This window comes from Anabrus simplex, chromosome 1 (genome assembly GCF_040414725.1).
Source record: "Anabrus simplex isolate iqAnaSimp1 chromosome 1, ASM4041472v1, whole genome shotgun sequence".
NCBI lineage: Eukaryota > Metazoa > Arthropoda > Insecta > Orthoptera > Tettigoniidae > Anabrus > Anabrus simplex.
In genome coordinates, this window is record NC_090265.1 from 545362143 (window position 1) to 545380592 (window position 18450).

General features: G+C 40.8%; 2 protein-coding genes across 2 annotated transcripts in view; one reads left to right on the forward strand and one right to left on the reverse strand.

Moving 5' to 3' along the window:
- LOC136857112 (probable E3 ubiquitin-protein ligase HECTD2) overlaps positions 1–18450 on the reverse strand; it is a 236724-nt gene that overhangs the window by 191552 nt on the left and 26722 nt on the right. The window contains exon 4 of the mRNA XM_068225060.1: positions 16089–16391. Coding sequence (XP_068081161.1) covers positions 16089–16391 — 303 coding nt within the window. The remainder of the gene's footprint in view (positions 1–16088; positions 16392–18450) is intronic.
- Positions 1–18450, forward strand: part of LOC136857113 (heat shock 70 kDa protein 12A) — a 560524-nt gene that overhangs the window by 161259 nt on the left and 380815 nt on the right. The window lies entirely within an intron of this gene.

Genomic DNA, 18450 nt, shown 5'->3' on the forward strand with positions numbered 1-18450 from the left:
CGTAGCCTGTTTTTTTTTCCGAATCCAAACAATCGTTCTCGACGAGTTACTTCTAAAAAATCACTACAAGGAGAGGCCACGACGGATCACGGATTACCTTCAAACTTTGTACACTTTTAGTAGTCCATTAGGACAACATAATGTTCCACTAGTAAGGCGTACTACTTAGGCGTTCTCGAGAAGATCGCAAGAGAAGTTTTTCGTCGAATATGTACTGGTGCGTTGCGATCATGAGCACGAAATGGCGGCGGTCGTGTGGTTAGCGTTTAGGGTCCATAATCGCTGGATCGAGTCCCACTCATCGATTTTCTTTCAACACTGGTCAGGTCCTTTTATATTAATATAATAAAAATATAGATTTGCATTAATTTTTTATTGAATTTCCAATGTTATTTGGCTGTTTACTAATTTTTATCACTACAAAAATATATTATTTATAATTATCGACAAATAAAAGACCAAATGCATAAAGTTTTCTTGAAAATGTATGCCTATCGTAATTTGCGAAATCCCTCATACCTGACAGTGAAATCGGGTAAGGTGCCCGGAAATGGTTTGCACCCGGACACTTTAAGATAGGAATGTGGTCATCTGGAGTTTTTTCGAGTTGTTTAACAGAAATCGTTACTCCTCGCTTTCCTTCAGGCACCAATATTTGATACACGAAATACTTCCTCTAAGAAACGACGAAAACCGCATAAAATCCGTCCATTGGTTGTCGAGTTATAACCGAATACCAATATGTACGTACAGAGAGACACACGTTGAATTTTATATAATTAGAGATTTATTCATTAGTTTTTGCAAGATCTATTTACTAACCTATTATATATTAATCTACGGTTTCTATTACCTTACTGCGAATAAAAATAAAATCTTGTTTATTTGTGATAACTGAAGGTTATTAATTCATTATTAACTTCCCATTAACAGAAATGTTATGAAATATCGCGTATTTTCTTGTGGATGTAAATGAATATATTTCTATTATTAAACAAGTATATTTAGCCTACTTATTATATCCCCATCACCATCTCTCTTTCTACAAGAATATGCAGATTATATGTTATTTACACGCGTTCGTAATTACTTTAAGGAGGATAATAATTTATGCAATATGTTTATTAACACATTATATGAAATCTACTTAAATTTAATGAACGAGCAAATTGTTTTTAACTTTACATATAACAAACGGCAAACGTCATATCGGTTCCTTTCCTTTTGAGATGGTCAATGCTACTGTAAAGCTATGTGCTTTGAAGTACAAAAGCCGAGATGCGTTTTTATTGTCGAAATGAAAGTCTTATACGCTGCCTCAAGTGGTCGATCATATTATTTTTATGAAGCCGAACGATCACGCTAGAATGAAGTTGCGCCCACGTTCAGTCATTCTTGTTGTGGCAATAACGACTGTCATTAAAACATGTCTTACGTGGGTTGACGAGCCATTATTTTTTCACCTCCCGCAAGCAAAGTGCGCCTTACGTTCATCGAGAAACCATTCGTTCAATAATGGTATTTTAAATGTTTTGCATTCGAGATGATCTTATTTTCTTGTAAAAGAATTATCAAATGTGTTTCATAAACTAATCTAGAAGAGTGTAGTGATCGTAGAAAAGACGCTCAGGATAACTATACGTCTGTTCCTATTCATCGACAGCTATAAGGAAGTTAAATCCGTAATATTATGATTAATTACAATAATTTTGTTGGTTTTACGTTCCATTAACTGAGTTTACGGTTTTTGGAGGCGCCGATGTGCCGGAGTTTTTCCACAGGAGTTATTTTACGCGTGGGTGAGAAATGAAATTCTTATGGCTTTTAATGTTGGGAGTGTTCCAAGACATGTTCGGTGATTTGTCGCTCGTAGGCGACCTGCGCGTCGTGATGAGGATGAAATAATGATGAAGACGACACATACACCCAGCCTCCGTCCCAGCGAAATTAACCAATTATGGTTAAAATTGCCGACCCTGTCGGAAATCGAATCCGGGACCTGTGTGACCAAAGGCCAACACTTACGCGTGAGCAATTCTACTGAACTGAGGCTGTAACATTTGAGCACCTTCAAATACCACCGGACTAAGTCGGGACTGAATCCACCAACTTGAGCTCAGAAATTCAGTGCTCTACCGTCTGAGCCAATCAGATCGGCTTTATTATTATTATTATTATTATTATTATTATTATTATTATTATTATTATTATTATTATTATTATTTTACGGTCCAGAATAGTAGTCTTCGTTTGAAGTTGTAGCACTTGTACGGCTTCTACGGGTTGTCACCAATAAGACATGCTGTTTTCAAGTGATTCAATGTCGGAACAACAAACGAACACCACTGCAATGCCGAAATGCTCTCTTTTGAACTTGACATACCATCCATAGGTTGGGCTACGTGCAGATTTTATATTTACAAACAAAGTTAAGTTCGGCAGGATGGTCTGGACATGAACATTCCAGTCACTAACAAATCGATACTACTTACAGACTTGATGCAACCTTTTTATAGTGAGAAATCCTGATAGCCTTATGACGGTAGGTATAATTTATTCCTACCAGTGATTTCATTCTAGAAATATCTTGCATTTTAAGCTTCATCGTTGGAAAAGTGCTACTGAGTCGCATCCAAAGTAAGTCTTCGTTAGAGGAATCTGCCTGGGTAAAACGGGGTTTCCCCGAAGTTCTCCCGAAGCACGAAACTTTTATATTGATTAACAATTGCATTAATATCTTATTAGAGGTTTAACAACAGTCATCAATCTTCAATAAAGTTGGATGAAGGCATACAATATTTAGGTGTTACCACCAAAATGTACAGTACATGGAAACTTCAAAATAACTCGTAAGGAGAATGCTGATAACTGAAATGAGCTGTTGCAAAATGATCACTTGGATAAAAATACTTATAACTTTTGTCACTAAACTGTATATACACTCATGTTCATAAAAACAGAACACCTTGAAAGACAGAGATAGGAAATTCATATTCACAGGACATGTTCATTAGTATGTTCTGCAGAAACGATTAGCATTTCACCACCTAGGTTCAGCATGTGTCCTGTTGCCTAGTAGACACAGGGTCCTCCATGTACACTGATAACTTGCTCTATGTGTGATTGCATCGACGCGTAAAAGGCGTGAATGGCCTCCTCGGGTATAGCCATCCATGTTGCATTCACCTGGTTCCACAGTTCATCTTTGGTGGTTGGCATTGGGTCACAGCACCGCACCATATCGCACACATTTGCGATTGGCGACAAGTCCGGTGATCGGGTAGGCCAGGGAAACAGTCTGGCATCCTGTGACAACAAGAAGGTACGTGTTCGTGCAGCAACATATGGTCACGCATTGTCCTGTTAAAATGTGGCGTCTGGGGTGTCGTGCAGAAAGGGTTTGGCTACGGGTCGCAGGATGTCATTTACGTTGGTCAAACTGTTCACAGTGCTCCAGACACGCGCAAACTGTGATTTGTGGTTGTACCCAGTAACACCCCACACCATAAGGCCTTGAGTTGGCGCTGTATGTCTTGTGCGAATGTAGTCAATGTGATGCCTCTCTCCCTGTCTGTGGCGAACCAAAATGCGGCCATCATTTTCAAACAAACAGAACCTGGATTCGTCCGAAAACACTATCTGCTGCCATTCCTGTACCCAGTGACGTCGTTCCATACACTATTGCAGTCTAGCATGTTTATACACACTAGTCAAAGCTAGGTGGAGAAGTGGACGACGCGCCGGTAACCCAGACTGTAATAAACGACGACGGACTGTCACTCGTGATAGTGTACGCTGTTCCACTGTTGTGTCAGAGCCGAGGAGGACGCAGATCTGTCCTGCAATGCATTCAGATGATGTGTCGATCTTCTCGGGGGATGGTCTGGGTGGTGCGACCAGACCCATCTCATCGCATGTTCTACGGCCTTCTGTGAACCATTCTGTACACACCCGTTGCACTGCCGAAACATTTCGTCCCACACGAGCAGCAATGTCTCGGGTAGATGTATCACGTTCTCTCATGCCAATGAAATGTGAAATGTCGTATGGCTTTTAGTGCCGGGATATCCCAGGACGGGCTCGCCAGGTGCAGGTCTTTCTATTTGACACCCGTAGGCGACCTGCGCGTCATGATGGGGATGAAATGATGATGAAGACAACACACATACCCAGCCCCCGTGCCATTGGAATTAATTAAGGTTAAAATCCCCGACCCGGCCGGGAATCGAACCCGGGACCCTCTGAACCGAAGACCAGTACGCTGACCGTTCAGCCAAAGAGTCGGACTCTCATGCCAATAATGCTCCCTCTTTCAAATTCACTCATTTGACGGTACGGTTCCCGCATACGTCTTCGAGGCATCCTGTTTGTTTGCTCAAGTCACAATGATCCATTACCGTCGGTTTATAGCGACAGCGAGAGCCGCAAGCACATTTTACCAGTCGGTGGTGGTGTGCTGAGATATCTATGTGGACCTTGAACCTGAGGGCCGACATGACTCAAATGCTAATAATTTCTTCGCAACATACTAATGCACATGTCCTGTGAATATGAACTTCTTTCAAGATGTTCTGGTTTTTAAGAACATGAATGTATATCGGATGAACAATGCTCATCAACTAAAGTTAAATCAGATAGGAAAAATTCGTACGGACGGTATCGGAATTTACTGGGCGAGTTGGCCGTGCGGTTAGAGGCGCGCGGCTATGAGCTTGCATCCGGGAGATAGTGGGTTTGAATCCCACTGTCGGCAGCCCTGAAAATGTTTTTTCGTGGTTTCCCATTTTCACACCAGGCAAATGCTGGGGCTGTACCTTAATTAAGGCCACGGCCGCTTCCTTCCCACTCCTAACCCTTTCCTGTCCCATCGTCGCCATAAGACCTATCTGTGTCGGTGGGACGTAAAGCAACTAGCACACAAAAAGATGTGTAATTGATTATATGAGGTCAGGCGAAATCGTACTTTATTGGTGTTGGGCTTTCGACAGTGATGGTCAAACAGCCGTCATGTCCTTGAAATAGCGTTAAGTGTTTGGCTGATGAGCGGGCAGGCTTCCTCCACTTCAACATTTTACAATAAGGAGAGCAAATGCAAGCCACTATTTCAATGACGGCTGTTTGACCCGCTCCGTCGAAAGCCCAACACCAATAAAATACGATTTCGCCTGACCTCATATAATCAATTACACATTAAATTTAGAGATTAAGGAGTCAAATAAATTTAATGGTAAACCAGTTTAGCCAAGAAAGGTTTCTAAAAATTACAAGGCGAAGATTTTAACTCTGTTAATATAATAGTTGATTTTTAATAGGCCTACGCTTAAGTGGGCTACAACAGAACAGACAGTAGCAAGAAACATTTTAACTTTGGCCGATTTTCTAAGGAAACCATCTGCCGTATTTTAAAGCGTTATACAGCAAAACAATAACCACGTGAACTTATTATACGTGTTCCATTATGTTTTAAAGTGTTCCATGACAACAAACATCATCAAGAAATGATCATTTTGTGTGTATGTGTGAAAAATAATGTTATATATTGACAATGTATCATGTAAAACTGAATAATGATAGATCTTAAGATGTGGGGAATATTGATGTATGACGTGGAAGTCGCTGATGAAGGGACTTGGGGGCCCCCGAAACATTGTACAAAATTAAAAACTGATGACATTTTGACAGGGTGGATCAAACAATCACCCGTAGTGTATTATATGAACCTAGTCAATACGGACCAATGAAGGGACCGAAAATGGTCAAATTTTTCAAATTAAAAACCTTAGCAGCACCAATTATATCTTTAATTAGATTTCGTGCAGTCATTAATTTTAGGACTATATTTGAAGGCTTCAAGTTTCTTCTTTTCATATCTGTTATCAAATTTAGGGATAAAATAGTCCAAGAAAGGAAGGAACACAGAGCATTCATAATAAGTTAGTCAATGGGATCATTTGAGGGAATATTTGATAGACATTCTTTTGTGTGCAGTTCTTAGGATCTTTGAGCACTTCAGCAAGTGCGTTTTTTGAAAGCCTTTGTCAAACTCATGAACACTGCCTTTACACATATCCAGGAGAGATGAGTAAATGAGGCGAATCAAGTTCAATGAGTGTGTGAAATCCATTTTCGTACGATAAAAAATGTCATTATTATCCAAATTGACGGTAGTTACAATTGGTAGGTAGGCTATTCAATACCTCACTAATAATACATGTAACTATATTTGGTCAAATATCAGTTACATTGTCACCGGTTTCGGTCACTTGGGCCATCATCAGCCGTAAATATTTAAAAATATTGACACAACTAAAAACAACAAAAACCATGAAACAAACAAAGACGTCTAGAAAGTTACACATTTAATCAATCACTGTTAGAGAAGTTGGTGGCACCTATGTATGTCCATGCGTCACAAATATTGTATAATGAATTTAGACATTGACGTAATGAAAACATCGAACATGCCAAGATGTCAAGATAAGAGAACACACGTTAAATCCATCTCCGACAGAAAGCTTGGTAACACTAGTGTCCATACGTCATCAAATGTTGTGCCCTCATTTTGAATTGGTGACTTATTGTGAGGAGTCCATTCTTGACTTGCTTGATCTTAACAAATAACCTACGTACACTTCTGAGCGTTTGAGGGGGACATCAATAGTTATATTATTATAGTCATTATGTGTTCCTTTAGGCTCAATTCATCGAGGACAGGAAGCAAGATGGGAACTATTTCAAGGAAATGCAGCATAGTACTATGACGTTCTGTCCACCAAATTTCACACAACAAACTTAATTCAGTTCTTGTGGTGTCAGAGAGCATTTCTTTTATCTTGCATTTCAGGGAATGAATTCTTTCTGAAGACACTCTTAGGAATCTGTTGATGCTTGCAATAACACCAACTCCATTGCGTATATTCAACTCATTTTTTTACCAAATATAGTTACAGGTTTTGTTAGTGTGGTATTGAATAGGTGGCTCCATTTTGCCTACCAATTGTGAAATCCATTTGTTTGCTCTGTAGTTCAACTGACAAAGGAGATGTAACGAATCGACATTTTGATAGTACTTTCAAACTGATCAGAAATTCAAAATTAGACTGGTCTAAGACATGTGCTGTAGATATTGACATCATTGTGTGTTGCTTTGAGGGTCAATTCATCAAGGACAGAAAGCAAGACACCGGGCGAGTTGGCCGTGCGGTTAGGGTCGAACAGCTGTGAGCTTGTATCCGGGAGATAGTGGGTTCGAAACCCACTGTCGGTAGCCCTGAAGATGGTTTTCCGTGGTTTCCCATTTTTACACAAGGCAAATGCTGGGGCTGTAACTTAATTAAGGCCACGGCCGCTTCCTTCCCACTTCTAGGCATTTCCTGTCCCATCATCGCCTTAACACCTATATGTGTCGGTGCGACGTAAAGCATAATAGTAATAGTAGAAAGCAAGACAGGAACTATTTCAGTGAAATGCAGCATAGTATCATGACTTTCTATCCTCAAAGTTTCACATAGAGTTGTGGTGTCAGACCGCATTTATTTTATCTTGCATTTCAGGAAATTAATTTTTTCTGAAGACACTCTTAGGAATCTGCTGGTGCTCGCAGTAACACCAACTGCATTACGTATATTTAGAATGCTGATGGTAATAATCAAGTTAAGTTTGTGATTAGCATAATGTAAGTGAAGAGATTTTTCTTTTTGCAGTTGGCTTTACGACTCACTGGCACAAATAGGCCGTATGGGGACGATGGGATGGGAAAGAGCATGAGGTGTGAAAGAAGCGGCCGTGGCCTTAATTAAGTTACAGTCCCAGAATTCTCCTGGCTTAGAAATGGGAAAATACAGAAAACCATATTCAGGGTTGAAAACAGTGGAGTTCGAACCCATTATCTCCCGAATGCAAGATCACAGCTGCGCGTCCCTATCCGCACGGCCAACTCGCTCGGCAAGTGAAGAGTTCTTGGCTGCACTTGTAAAATGCGGAGCACCCTTGTAGATTTCGCTATGCACTCATATCGGAACCTCCGTCATGGACTTGACCTCCGACAAACGGGTAGTGTTGCGAAAATATTACAATCTTTGGACTGAGAAGTAACTGCTCGACTAAGCGGTATGTTCTGCGCTGTCATTGGAGAGGTGGCGTAGAATGACATTAGTAGACAAATAAGGTACAGTGAAGTTCCAAGAAAGGTCATAATAGGAGGATGAATTTGGAATTCAAAAGGCCAAACTAGGGCAAATATTCGTTTATAGAAGAGGAATTAGGGACTGAAATAATTTACCACGAAAGATGTTCGATAAATTTCCAACTTTGAAATAATTTAAGCTATATACTGTATATATACAGTACTTACATACTTACCTTGTTTGATGAGATATTTGATTTCTTTTCGTTCTTTTCGTATTGGTTTTACGTCATCCAGTGAATGAGACATAAGGGTACAAGCCTAGAAAAGAGCCCCATTTTCACTCCTTCAGTCCTTAAAACCGACCATGCTGAAAGAAGCCTACATGTAACGCCCGTTCAAATTTTCTAAAACATGACCTCAGACAGGTTTCTAGTCTTTGCTGACTAATCCTAGTAAGCGATTACTTACTCAGAGACAATATTTACCGTCAGTAGACGCCTAGCGTGATTTATCACCTGTCTCGTTGGTTTGACAAAGGATAAAGGTTAAGGAGATCAATAAATTATTGCAGAACGGCATGCAAGCAGACTATTTCTGGCGTTCCGTGCCGAGAAAAAAACGGTGGGTGTGAAAGAGTCGAGGAAACCGATTTCTGTATTTAATTTACTTATTGACGTCGACACTAAATGTATCTGCGTGTCTTCTTAGACCTGCGCACTAGATGGTAAGCAGACCTATTACACCAGGAACTAAAAATTCACTCGATCGAATCCCGAGTTAGACGAATTTCAGAGTTTAACTTTGCAATTATTTCTAGGAATACACTTCACAATAGGGGCGTAATAACCGACTAACATCGTCACATCGTTGCTGGTTTTTCACTAACTGATCGGCAGTCTGAATCATGACCAATAAAAAAGGGATTTTGAAATGAAACGTCGGTGTGGTCCGGATTCCACTTAAAACTAGAGGTCCCTTCGCTCTGATCACGACATCAAGTCACGTAAGACTTGTGTTTAACACTTCACAAGGATGTATTTTATTTAATACATTTACCGAGCGTGTTGGCTACGTTGTATGGCTCATGTAGTTGTAGGCTTGCTCACCGTCCAAAAACTTGAAGATTTTTCCCTAGTTTCCCATTATCACTCCAAGTAAATGCCGGGACTATAACTTAAGACCACGCCATTTCCTCCCCAAACCTAGTCCTTCCCTAGCCAGCGTCGCTGGAGTTCTGTAGGCCTGCGTGTTAGCAAGACATTAAACAAATAAGGAAGCAGTATATTTATTTATTTATTTATTTATTTAGTTAGTTAGTTAGTTAGTTAATTAGTTAGTTAGTTAGTTAGTTAGTTATATGGGGCTATAGTGACCGTCGCGGGAGGCCTACCCGAGATAGTACGACGGTAAACCAGGAGAGATTTGATTTCTTTCCGTTCTTTTCGTATTGGTTTTACGTCGCACCAAGTCGGGGAAGTCTCATAGCGACGATGGGATAGGACAGAATAAGGACTATAAAGGAAGCAAACGCGGCCTTATTTAAGGTACATTTTCCTTGTGTGAAATGGGGGAACCGCCGGGCTGAGTGCCTCAGACAGTTAGGCGCTGGCCTTCTGACCCCAACTTGGCAGGTTCGATCCTGGCACAGTCCGGCGGTATTTGAAGGTGTTCAAATACGTCAGCCTCGTGTCGATAGATTTACTGGCACGTAAAATAATTCCTGTGGAACTAAATTCCGGCACCACGGCGTCTCCGAAAACCGCAAAAGTAGTTAGTGGGACGTAAAACACCTAACATTATGAAATAAAGAACCGCGGGAATGGGCCTCCAACCACGCAGCCAATTCACTCAGTATTACTGGATAACCAACAACCGAGGTAGCATTATCATGAACTAGTATAATGAAAAATGAAGAAAGTGGCATATCATCAGATATTTCGTGTTCTGAATAGTATTATACTCGCAGACCAACTCCACAGCTGAGAGGTCAGCGTCTTGGCCTTCGGTTCTCGGGACTCCGGGTTCGATTGAGGGCCAGGTCAGAGGATTTTAATTTTGAACGTTTAATCCCCTTGGCTCGGGCACTGGGTTTTTCTGCTGTCTCACCATTCCCGTACATAACATTTTCCTCTAACATTCAGTTTTCTATACACATTAGATGACACCTACCCTCACTGGAAGGGCCTGACTTACAAGGACTGCACCAGGCTAGTAATAGTCACACGAAATATTTATTGTTGATAATATTAATGTTAATGGTTTTATGTCCCACTAAGCGTAGTTACTAAATTTTTATGGTTTTTGGAGACACCGAACTTCCCCAGGAGTCATTTTACGTGTCAATAAATCTATCGACACGAGGCTGAGATATTCCACACGAAATGATGATGATGATGATGATGATGATGATGATTATTATTATTATTATTATTATTATTATTATTATTATTATTATTATTATCAACATCGAACTGAGTGGTCACGCCTGTTAACACGCTACGGCTATGGAGCCAAACTCTGTATTCGGGAGATGATTGCGCTCGAAATCCACCGTTGTCTGTCCTGAGAATGGTTTTCTGTAGTTTCCTATTTTCACTTCCATGCAAATGCCGGGACAGTTCCTGTTCATAGGCCACAGCAGATTCCTTCCCTGTTCTTACCCAGTTTCATTCACCATCATTCATTTCAGGCCGGGCTGAGTGGCTCAGATGGTTAAGGCGCTGGCCTTCTGACCCCAACTCGACAGGTTCGATCTTGGCACAGTCCGGTGATATCTGCAGGTGCTCAAATACGTCAGCCACATGCCGGTAGATTTACTGGCACGTATAAAAATTCCTGCGGGACAAAATTTCGGCACAACGGCGCTCCAAAAACCGTCAGATATAGTTAGTGGGACGTAAAAGGCAATACTACATTAACGATCATTCATTTCATCTTCATTAGCTCCTCAACTAAGGTTGGCGTCAGGAAGGGCATCCGGCTGTAAAATGATGCCACATAACTTCATCTCTCCTCATTCTTGACGTCGTATGAGGAATCGGGACTAAGGGGAGGTGTACATACACTGTTTACTGTTACACCTGTAGAGGAGTTAGTTTTACCTCCCATCCCTCTTATTTTAATGCAATTAAATAATCTGGAAACTACCGAGTGAGTTGGCCGTGCAGTTAGGGGCGCACAGCTGTGCGCTTGTATTCGCGAGATAGTGGGTTCCAACCACATTGTAGGCAGCCCTGAAGATGCTTTTCCGTGGTTGAACATTTTCACACCAGGCAATGCTGGGGTTGTAAGGTGACGGCCGCTTCCTTGCAACTCCTACCTCTTTGTGTGCTACGTCGCCGAAAGACCTAATAAGACCTATGTGTTTTGGTGCGACGTAAAACAAAGTATAAAAACAAATTGACAGTAGGTTGTCACCATTGCAACGGCCGCAGAGCTTTGAGGGTGTCGTAGACTTACTTATTAATTTGATTTCGCTGTTTCAATTTCTCAGAGCAACGCCTATTACGCTCTTTTCGTTCCGTTTCTTTTGTTCATTCATCATTCATTTTTCTTGTTTCAACTCTTACTTTTGCACGTTTTTGCTGAGTCCTAATCAAGTCCTTCCTTTCCGCCACTAAATTTGCTATTCTATACAACTGAATACCGTGTTTTCACGACAGCTAACCTCCAACTGAGCGCGCGGGTCAACAGCGCCATCTTACAGAACAACAGAGAATACGTGTGACGTCACATATTTTAGGACGAATGTTACTTTACTTTGAAGCGCGGGTTCATGAAAACTACGTTTCACACTTTCATTTTTAATTAATTAATTAATTAATTAATTAATTAATTAATTTATTTATTTATTTATTTATTTATTTATTGGTAGCAAAAGATCTTAGAGGTCGACGCTGATTAGGAAGTAATATTTATTTATTTATTTATTTATTTATTTATTTATTTATTTATTTATTTATTTATTTATGAGAGTGAGTGAGTGAGTTGCAGCAGGTAGCCTTCTTTTCTATCTGTCAATTGAAACATTAAACACAATCGTAAGTTGAATACTCTCGACGATATACGCGTTCTACTCAAACACTATAAGCGTCTTAAATTTTTTCTCTTCGTTGTTGAGGAACGTAAGTTGAGGAACGTAAGTCTACGTTAAAACTAATCCGGAACCTGTGTATGGCTTGGTCGCTCCCAGGGTTTAATTGTTTGACCTGGGTATCTTGATTACCCGTTTTACACTTGCCGATACGGCTCGCTTCCGATTGTGAACAAAATGAATAATTTTCTTGTTGTTCTATTTCAAATTTTATCACTTCATTTGATCTCTATTAAATATGCGCGTATTCCAATAATATGCACGAAGCGTGTACTGGACAATTTCAGGAACAGCGATCAATAGGAATAAATTTGTTAAAGACTGCCCAACGACTGGTATTTACAAGCCATGAAAACGGTCTACCAGACTTATCTGCTATCTGTCAACGTAATTGTGGAAAAGCATATTCGCATGTCAATAAGGATTACAAGGGTGATGGTTACATGGGCTGTGAACTACCTTTCTGAGGGTTACTTGAATAACTTGTAAGATATATTTCTAGCTCACCACATGAAAACCTTTCTAGAAATAGGTGACTAATAAATTTTCATTTACAAATTCAGTAATTAATGGTAATAATGATAATGTTATTGATTTTACGTCTCACTAACTACTTGTACGGTTTTAGGACACGCCTAGGTGCCAGAATTTAGTCCCACAGGAGTTCTTTAACGTGTCAGTAAACCTACCGACACGAGGATGACGTTTTTCAGCACCTTCAAATACCACCGCACTAGTTAGGATCGAACCTGCCAAGTGGGGTCGGAAGGCCAGAGCCTCAACCGTCTGAGCCACTCAGTACGGCTCCGTAATTAAAACGGAATACATATTTATCATATCCATCATGAATAAATGGTTACCGTACTGACCTTTCATCACAGGGGTCCCTGGTTCGATTCCCGGCAGGGTCGAGAATTTTAACCATAATTGGTTAATTCCGCTGGCACGGGGGCTGGGTTTATGTGTCTTATTCATCATCATCATCATCATCATCATCATCATCATCATCATCATCATCATCATCATCATTTCATTCTCTTCACGACGCGCAGGTCGTCTACCGGAGTCAAATCAAAAGACTTGCATCTAGCGAGCCGAACTTGTTCTCGGACTCTCCCTGCACTAAAAGCCATAGGCCATTTTATTACATAGACTCCAGTACCTTTCAGTGTTCAATCTGCAACCCTCTGTGAATTAACTAAACGCATCCACAATCCTCTATTTGCAGCTACATCTGTGGACTCGTTTAGTTCTACACCTATCATAAACTAATTAAAAACCGAGTCTAATCATCATCACCTTGATTTCCCTCTACTCCTCTTACCCTCGATTGCCAAATCCATTATTCTCCTAGGTAAACCATCATCCTACATTCACCAATAAGTCTGTTTTATATGTACCACTTCATCCATCAAGTTCATTCCTAACTTAGCCTTTACCTCCTCATTCCGAGTACATTTCTACCATTCTTCATACCCGTTTGTACTAGGCATCATTCTCGCTGCTTTCATGTCTGTTATGCTTGTTCTACACGATAAAACTTTTATTTCAGTTCAATACTTCACAAGAAAAGCTATCAAATCTTTTCAAAGATTGTTCAACATTGGTGAAGGTTTGACAAGGTTTGAGAATATTTGGCGAGGTTTGATAGTATTTTATTTTTACATGGAGGAAAGACAAACAGCAGTTTTGGTTTTTGCACTAGCAGTGGGATGCATTATTAAAAAGAAGAGAAACGCGCAATAAACCATAATTTACTTGGGGAAAATATTTCTGTCGTTATCTTCAACATAATTTTTACAATGTATTTACTCCCATAACGACATTTGCAGAGGTTAAAAAACATTAAACACTTCAGGCTTTTTCAATCGTGAAATTACCAGCGTTTCGCCCCAGTGTAGCAGTGGGCCCATCAATTGGCTTGTTGAGACACCAGTGCGAGCTTCTTAATGTAGGACAATGCAGTGACAGTGCACTAGTGGAAGCATGTGCCTCCACTTGTATAAATGCCTGCTTTTGGCCTTTATATCAAAAATAAGTAGTACGATGGAGTCGCCACTCCCAAAGTGATTTATTAATGACTGATAAATGCTATGAAATGATACTGGAGAGTGTTGCTAGAATGAAAGATGACAGCACAAAACCGGACTACCCGGAGAAAAACCTGTCCCGCCTCCGCTTTGTCCAGCACAAATCTCACATGGAGTGACCGGGATTTGAACCACGGTATCCAGCGGTGAAAGGCCGACGCGCTGCTGTCTGAGCAACGGAGGCTTCAGATTGGACAAATAAATTTGTGAAATATTGAAAATTCTTATGAAGTCTTATGAAGTTCTGAATTTGACAAAAATTTCATCGTGTAAAACAGGCTTTACTCCCAAGTTGTGAGTAATATATACTAAGTTAACCTGCCTTTCACTTCCGTACAGAAAAGTCGGTCTGAAAAGACCAGTATTAGTTATTTATGGAACTGCCACGAGCAATGTAAAGCTATCATTTTGGTGGTTTTTCTGTATAAATTTTATTTTACCCTGTCGTGAATTTTAAATTAATTAAATTAATTTAATTGTAAATAATTTTGATTCGTCGTGGCGCAAATCGACCATGTTTTGATCCACACATTGACGAATGAAGAGATACTGAATCAAACTGGCGAGAGGAGAACGGTTTGGCGAAATCTGACCGCAAGAAGAGATAGAATGTTCAAATCTTAAGACACCCAGGACTTGTTCAGTTGAACTTGTAGGGAAGTCCAGGCGATAAGATTGCTAGTGGTAGACCAAATTATGAATATGAAAAGGATTTTGGAGTCGATGAAGAATGTAGTTATTGCGTGGAAATGAAGAGGTTAACACAGGGTAGGGAGGCGTGGAGAGCTGCACCAACGCAATCTATGTACTGATAATATACGAGGGTCGAGTCATAAGTCATGCCAACTATTTTTTTTCTCACGAACAGGAGACAACACGGAAAATCTAAGATATGAATTTGGAAATAGGCCTATAGGGCATGTACTTATGCATAGTGCCTGAAGACAAATTCTGACTTCAGGAGATTCTCGTAGGAAACTGACAGAACACAGGCCATTGGTAAACATTGTTTTATTATGGCATCGACAGCAAATACACAAGACTACGTACAAAGGACAGGTTTCCACTGGTCACAGACCTTCGACCTTCCAAATAATCACCCGAGGTGGGGCAGGCGCAAATCGACAGTTGATACTCTACCCCGTTTGAACGTCTCCACCCACCTCGCCACTGTTCTATAGGGCATGACATGCACACCGAATGCTTCCCGCAGCTCTGCATGGCATTGGCGAGCATTTCTGCCGCGGGGAACTGCTATTTTAATATATGATCGTTGCTCCTGCTTGCTGACTTCCATTTTGTGACGCTCTCACTCACACACTGAACTTGGGGGCATGCTTAGACCCACACTGTTGTTTACATACACCATCTAGTGGCATCATATGCAAGTACATACCGTACGTTCCCAGATTTTCCGTGTTGTCTCCTGTTCGCGAGGAAAAAAAGTAGTTGCCATGACTTATGACTTGACCTACATAAAAGCTTTTTTTCTACATAAAAGCAGCATTATTGCTGCTTACATTGAGGTTAGTCTCTTTTTTTTCTACATAAAAGCAGTATTATTGCTGCTTACATTGAGGTTAGTTTGTTTTGGTAATTTTTGGTAATCTTAATTTGTAAATAGAGAAGTTGACAGCAGTGATGAACCATACTAAGGACAGCCCTACGACAAACCTTACGTGATACTAAATACATCTGAGGAATGTAAATCATATCCATGGCAATGCCCGAGCTTGCCGGTCAACGAACTAAATTAGAAACAGAAGATGGTACTTACAATGGCTGGCAGTCGGAATGTGGGCACTACAGGGTCGCTGCTGGATCTCTGTCCCCGCACACGGCCAGCACCAACCCCAACGCCCACGTGGTCGGTCTGCTGCGCCGTGGTGGTTGTGGTCGTGTTCGAGGCGTACGGCTGACCGCAGAAAGGACACGCTGTTCTAAGTCGTGGGGCCGGACTTTGGTGGTGGTGGATGGTGACTCGACACGCGGAGCAAGTGGTCACACTTTCCTCACTGGACACTTCGTCCCCGGGCCCGGACGAACTGCCCGGCAACTTGCCGCTTGCCGTCACCTCATGCTGGGCCGGCCGCTGAAAACATACGGTTAGAGTAGTGTGCTAGATATATACAGCTCATACATATGTACATACTTCATTATACATTTATGACACTGACCGCCCTAAAGTACGAGAGGTCGGTGGAGGTCTACGATGCTGGCGAAAGATGATAATGACGCCGAAGCGGTGACAATGTGTGCTGGCCAGCATCGAACAAAACAATACAGCAAGCGAATTGTAAATGCTCGCAATTAGGAAGCCCCTTAGAACTAGTTCAAAGCTGGTTTACAATGAATAACGCGCCCAGAATAATCTGGAAGTGGAAACTACGAGACTCTCCCTGAGGCCTACGTAAAGAACGGGGAAGGCGAACAACAGTCAGTCTCGAGTGAGTGAGTCAGTCTTCAGTCAATCGCGCTTGAGATACGAGACGGTTGTGAATAGTGAAGAGTCATTCAGAAGTGTGTCTCTAGTGATTAACGTGGTTTTGATTACAGCAAGTGCGGCGACCTCTTGTAGAGAACTGCTCTCTGAACGACACTGTGCTCTGGTATTGAGCAAGAGCTCGACACGCCATAGGGCTGCTGTTTGCTAGATTACATTCGCAAGGACAAACTGTATCGAGAGGAAAAATCAGACGAGAGTGAACTTTTAAATAACTGTAGTTAACCAAATATAGTTGATGGTAACACATACTCTGCCACTCTGCCGCCACTGATTGTTGTATCTGTCATCATCCAGTCTACAAACATCTGTGAAAGAACTAAACGCATCTAAAATATTATGTTTTTAGTTAGCACTTCGGCCTCTTCAGTTTCTATTTCTGCTCGAGATCATTTTAGCTAGGCTGATTACTATAGTGGACAAACATTATTAATATTTACCTACACAGTTTAGTCGTATAGGTACGAGCAAACGACTTAGCCACTGAGCCATTGGATGACATTGACAATAGGATTTCAAGGATCCGGATTTAACTAGTATTCCTATAATGATCTGTTCCGGATCGCACAGGAGTTTAGAGAAATATTAAAGAACTGTATGGAAGGGAAGTGTCATATTTTGGGATGTGTTCCAAGTGCTGGAGTTCGATGTACCTAGGAATTAGTAAACCGTATACCACTATTTAAAAATGTATGCAATGATTCTAAAATAATTATCAGTAAAAGAATTAACAATAAAATATTTCTTCAAAGGGAGAAGAGAAAGCGAACGTCCCCATGACACTTTCAGCATTCCCCCTCTGGATAGCGATGCCAATGCGCTGCCAGAGATAACTCACTAGCTCGGGAATCATCTGCGATATCCTGTAGCAATTCCTCGATTTCAGAGACGAGGTCCCTTGCTTCGAAACACCATGGCTCAAACGTCTGGACAGGAAACGCGACGAAAATGTAATTATCAATTACGGATCGATATTTATTCCTCTTTAAAATAACGGCTGCTTCTGCTGCAGATCCAGCTACTTCAGAAGTGGTTGGTAAATGTGTAGCTGCAACAGTATCTACGCAAGTTGCATCCCAATATTGAATAAGGAGTTGTTACTTTCCGCACAACTTCAGGAAGGACGCTACGGATACACACTATCAGGATGATAAATTCACTATTCTTGCACAGGATTTGTTCTTAAACGAATATTTGTGTTCCACATCTCACTCGATCCACCAGTTCATCAGTCCGTAGTCTTACCGAGAAGATTCAGAACGTCTGGTAAAGGGCAGTAAACAAAAGAACGCAAATCCCTCCGAATTTGGCTGACTCAATATGAATACATACAGAAAACTACATAATTCTTTTATTTAATAACTCAATATAGCATTGAAAAGAGTTCCATTTTTTCAGTAAATTGGTATATTTATCTCAAATTTTGATGTTTGAAAGTTATTCCACTATTGCATTCAGGCGACTATACCCTTACAAGAGGTAGTTGAGCATTTAGCATTTAGTCTTTTTAATAAGCAACATATTTCTGTTTGTCCGTGGTAAATCATAATCATAGTCCTTTTGTACTTAGTTCATGTGTAAAATTCTCCTTTTTTTTTATTTGATTTTATGTTGCGTGCTTTTTACTGTAGCCTTT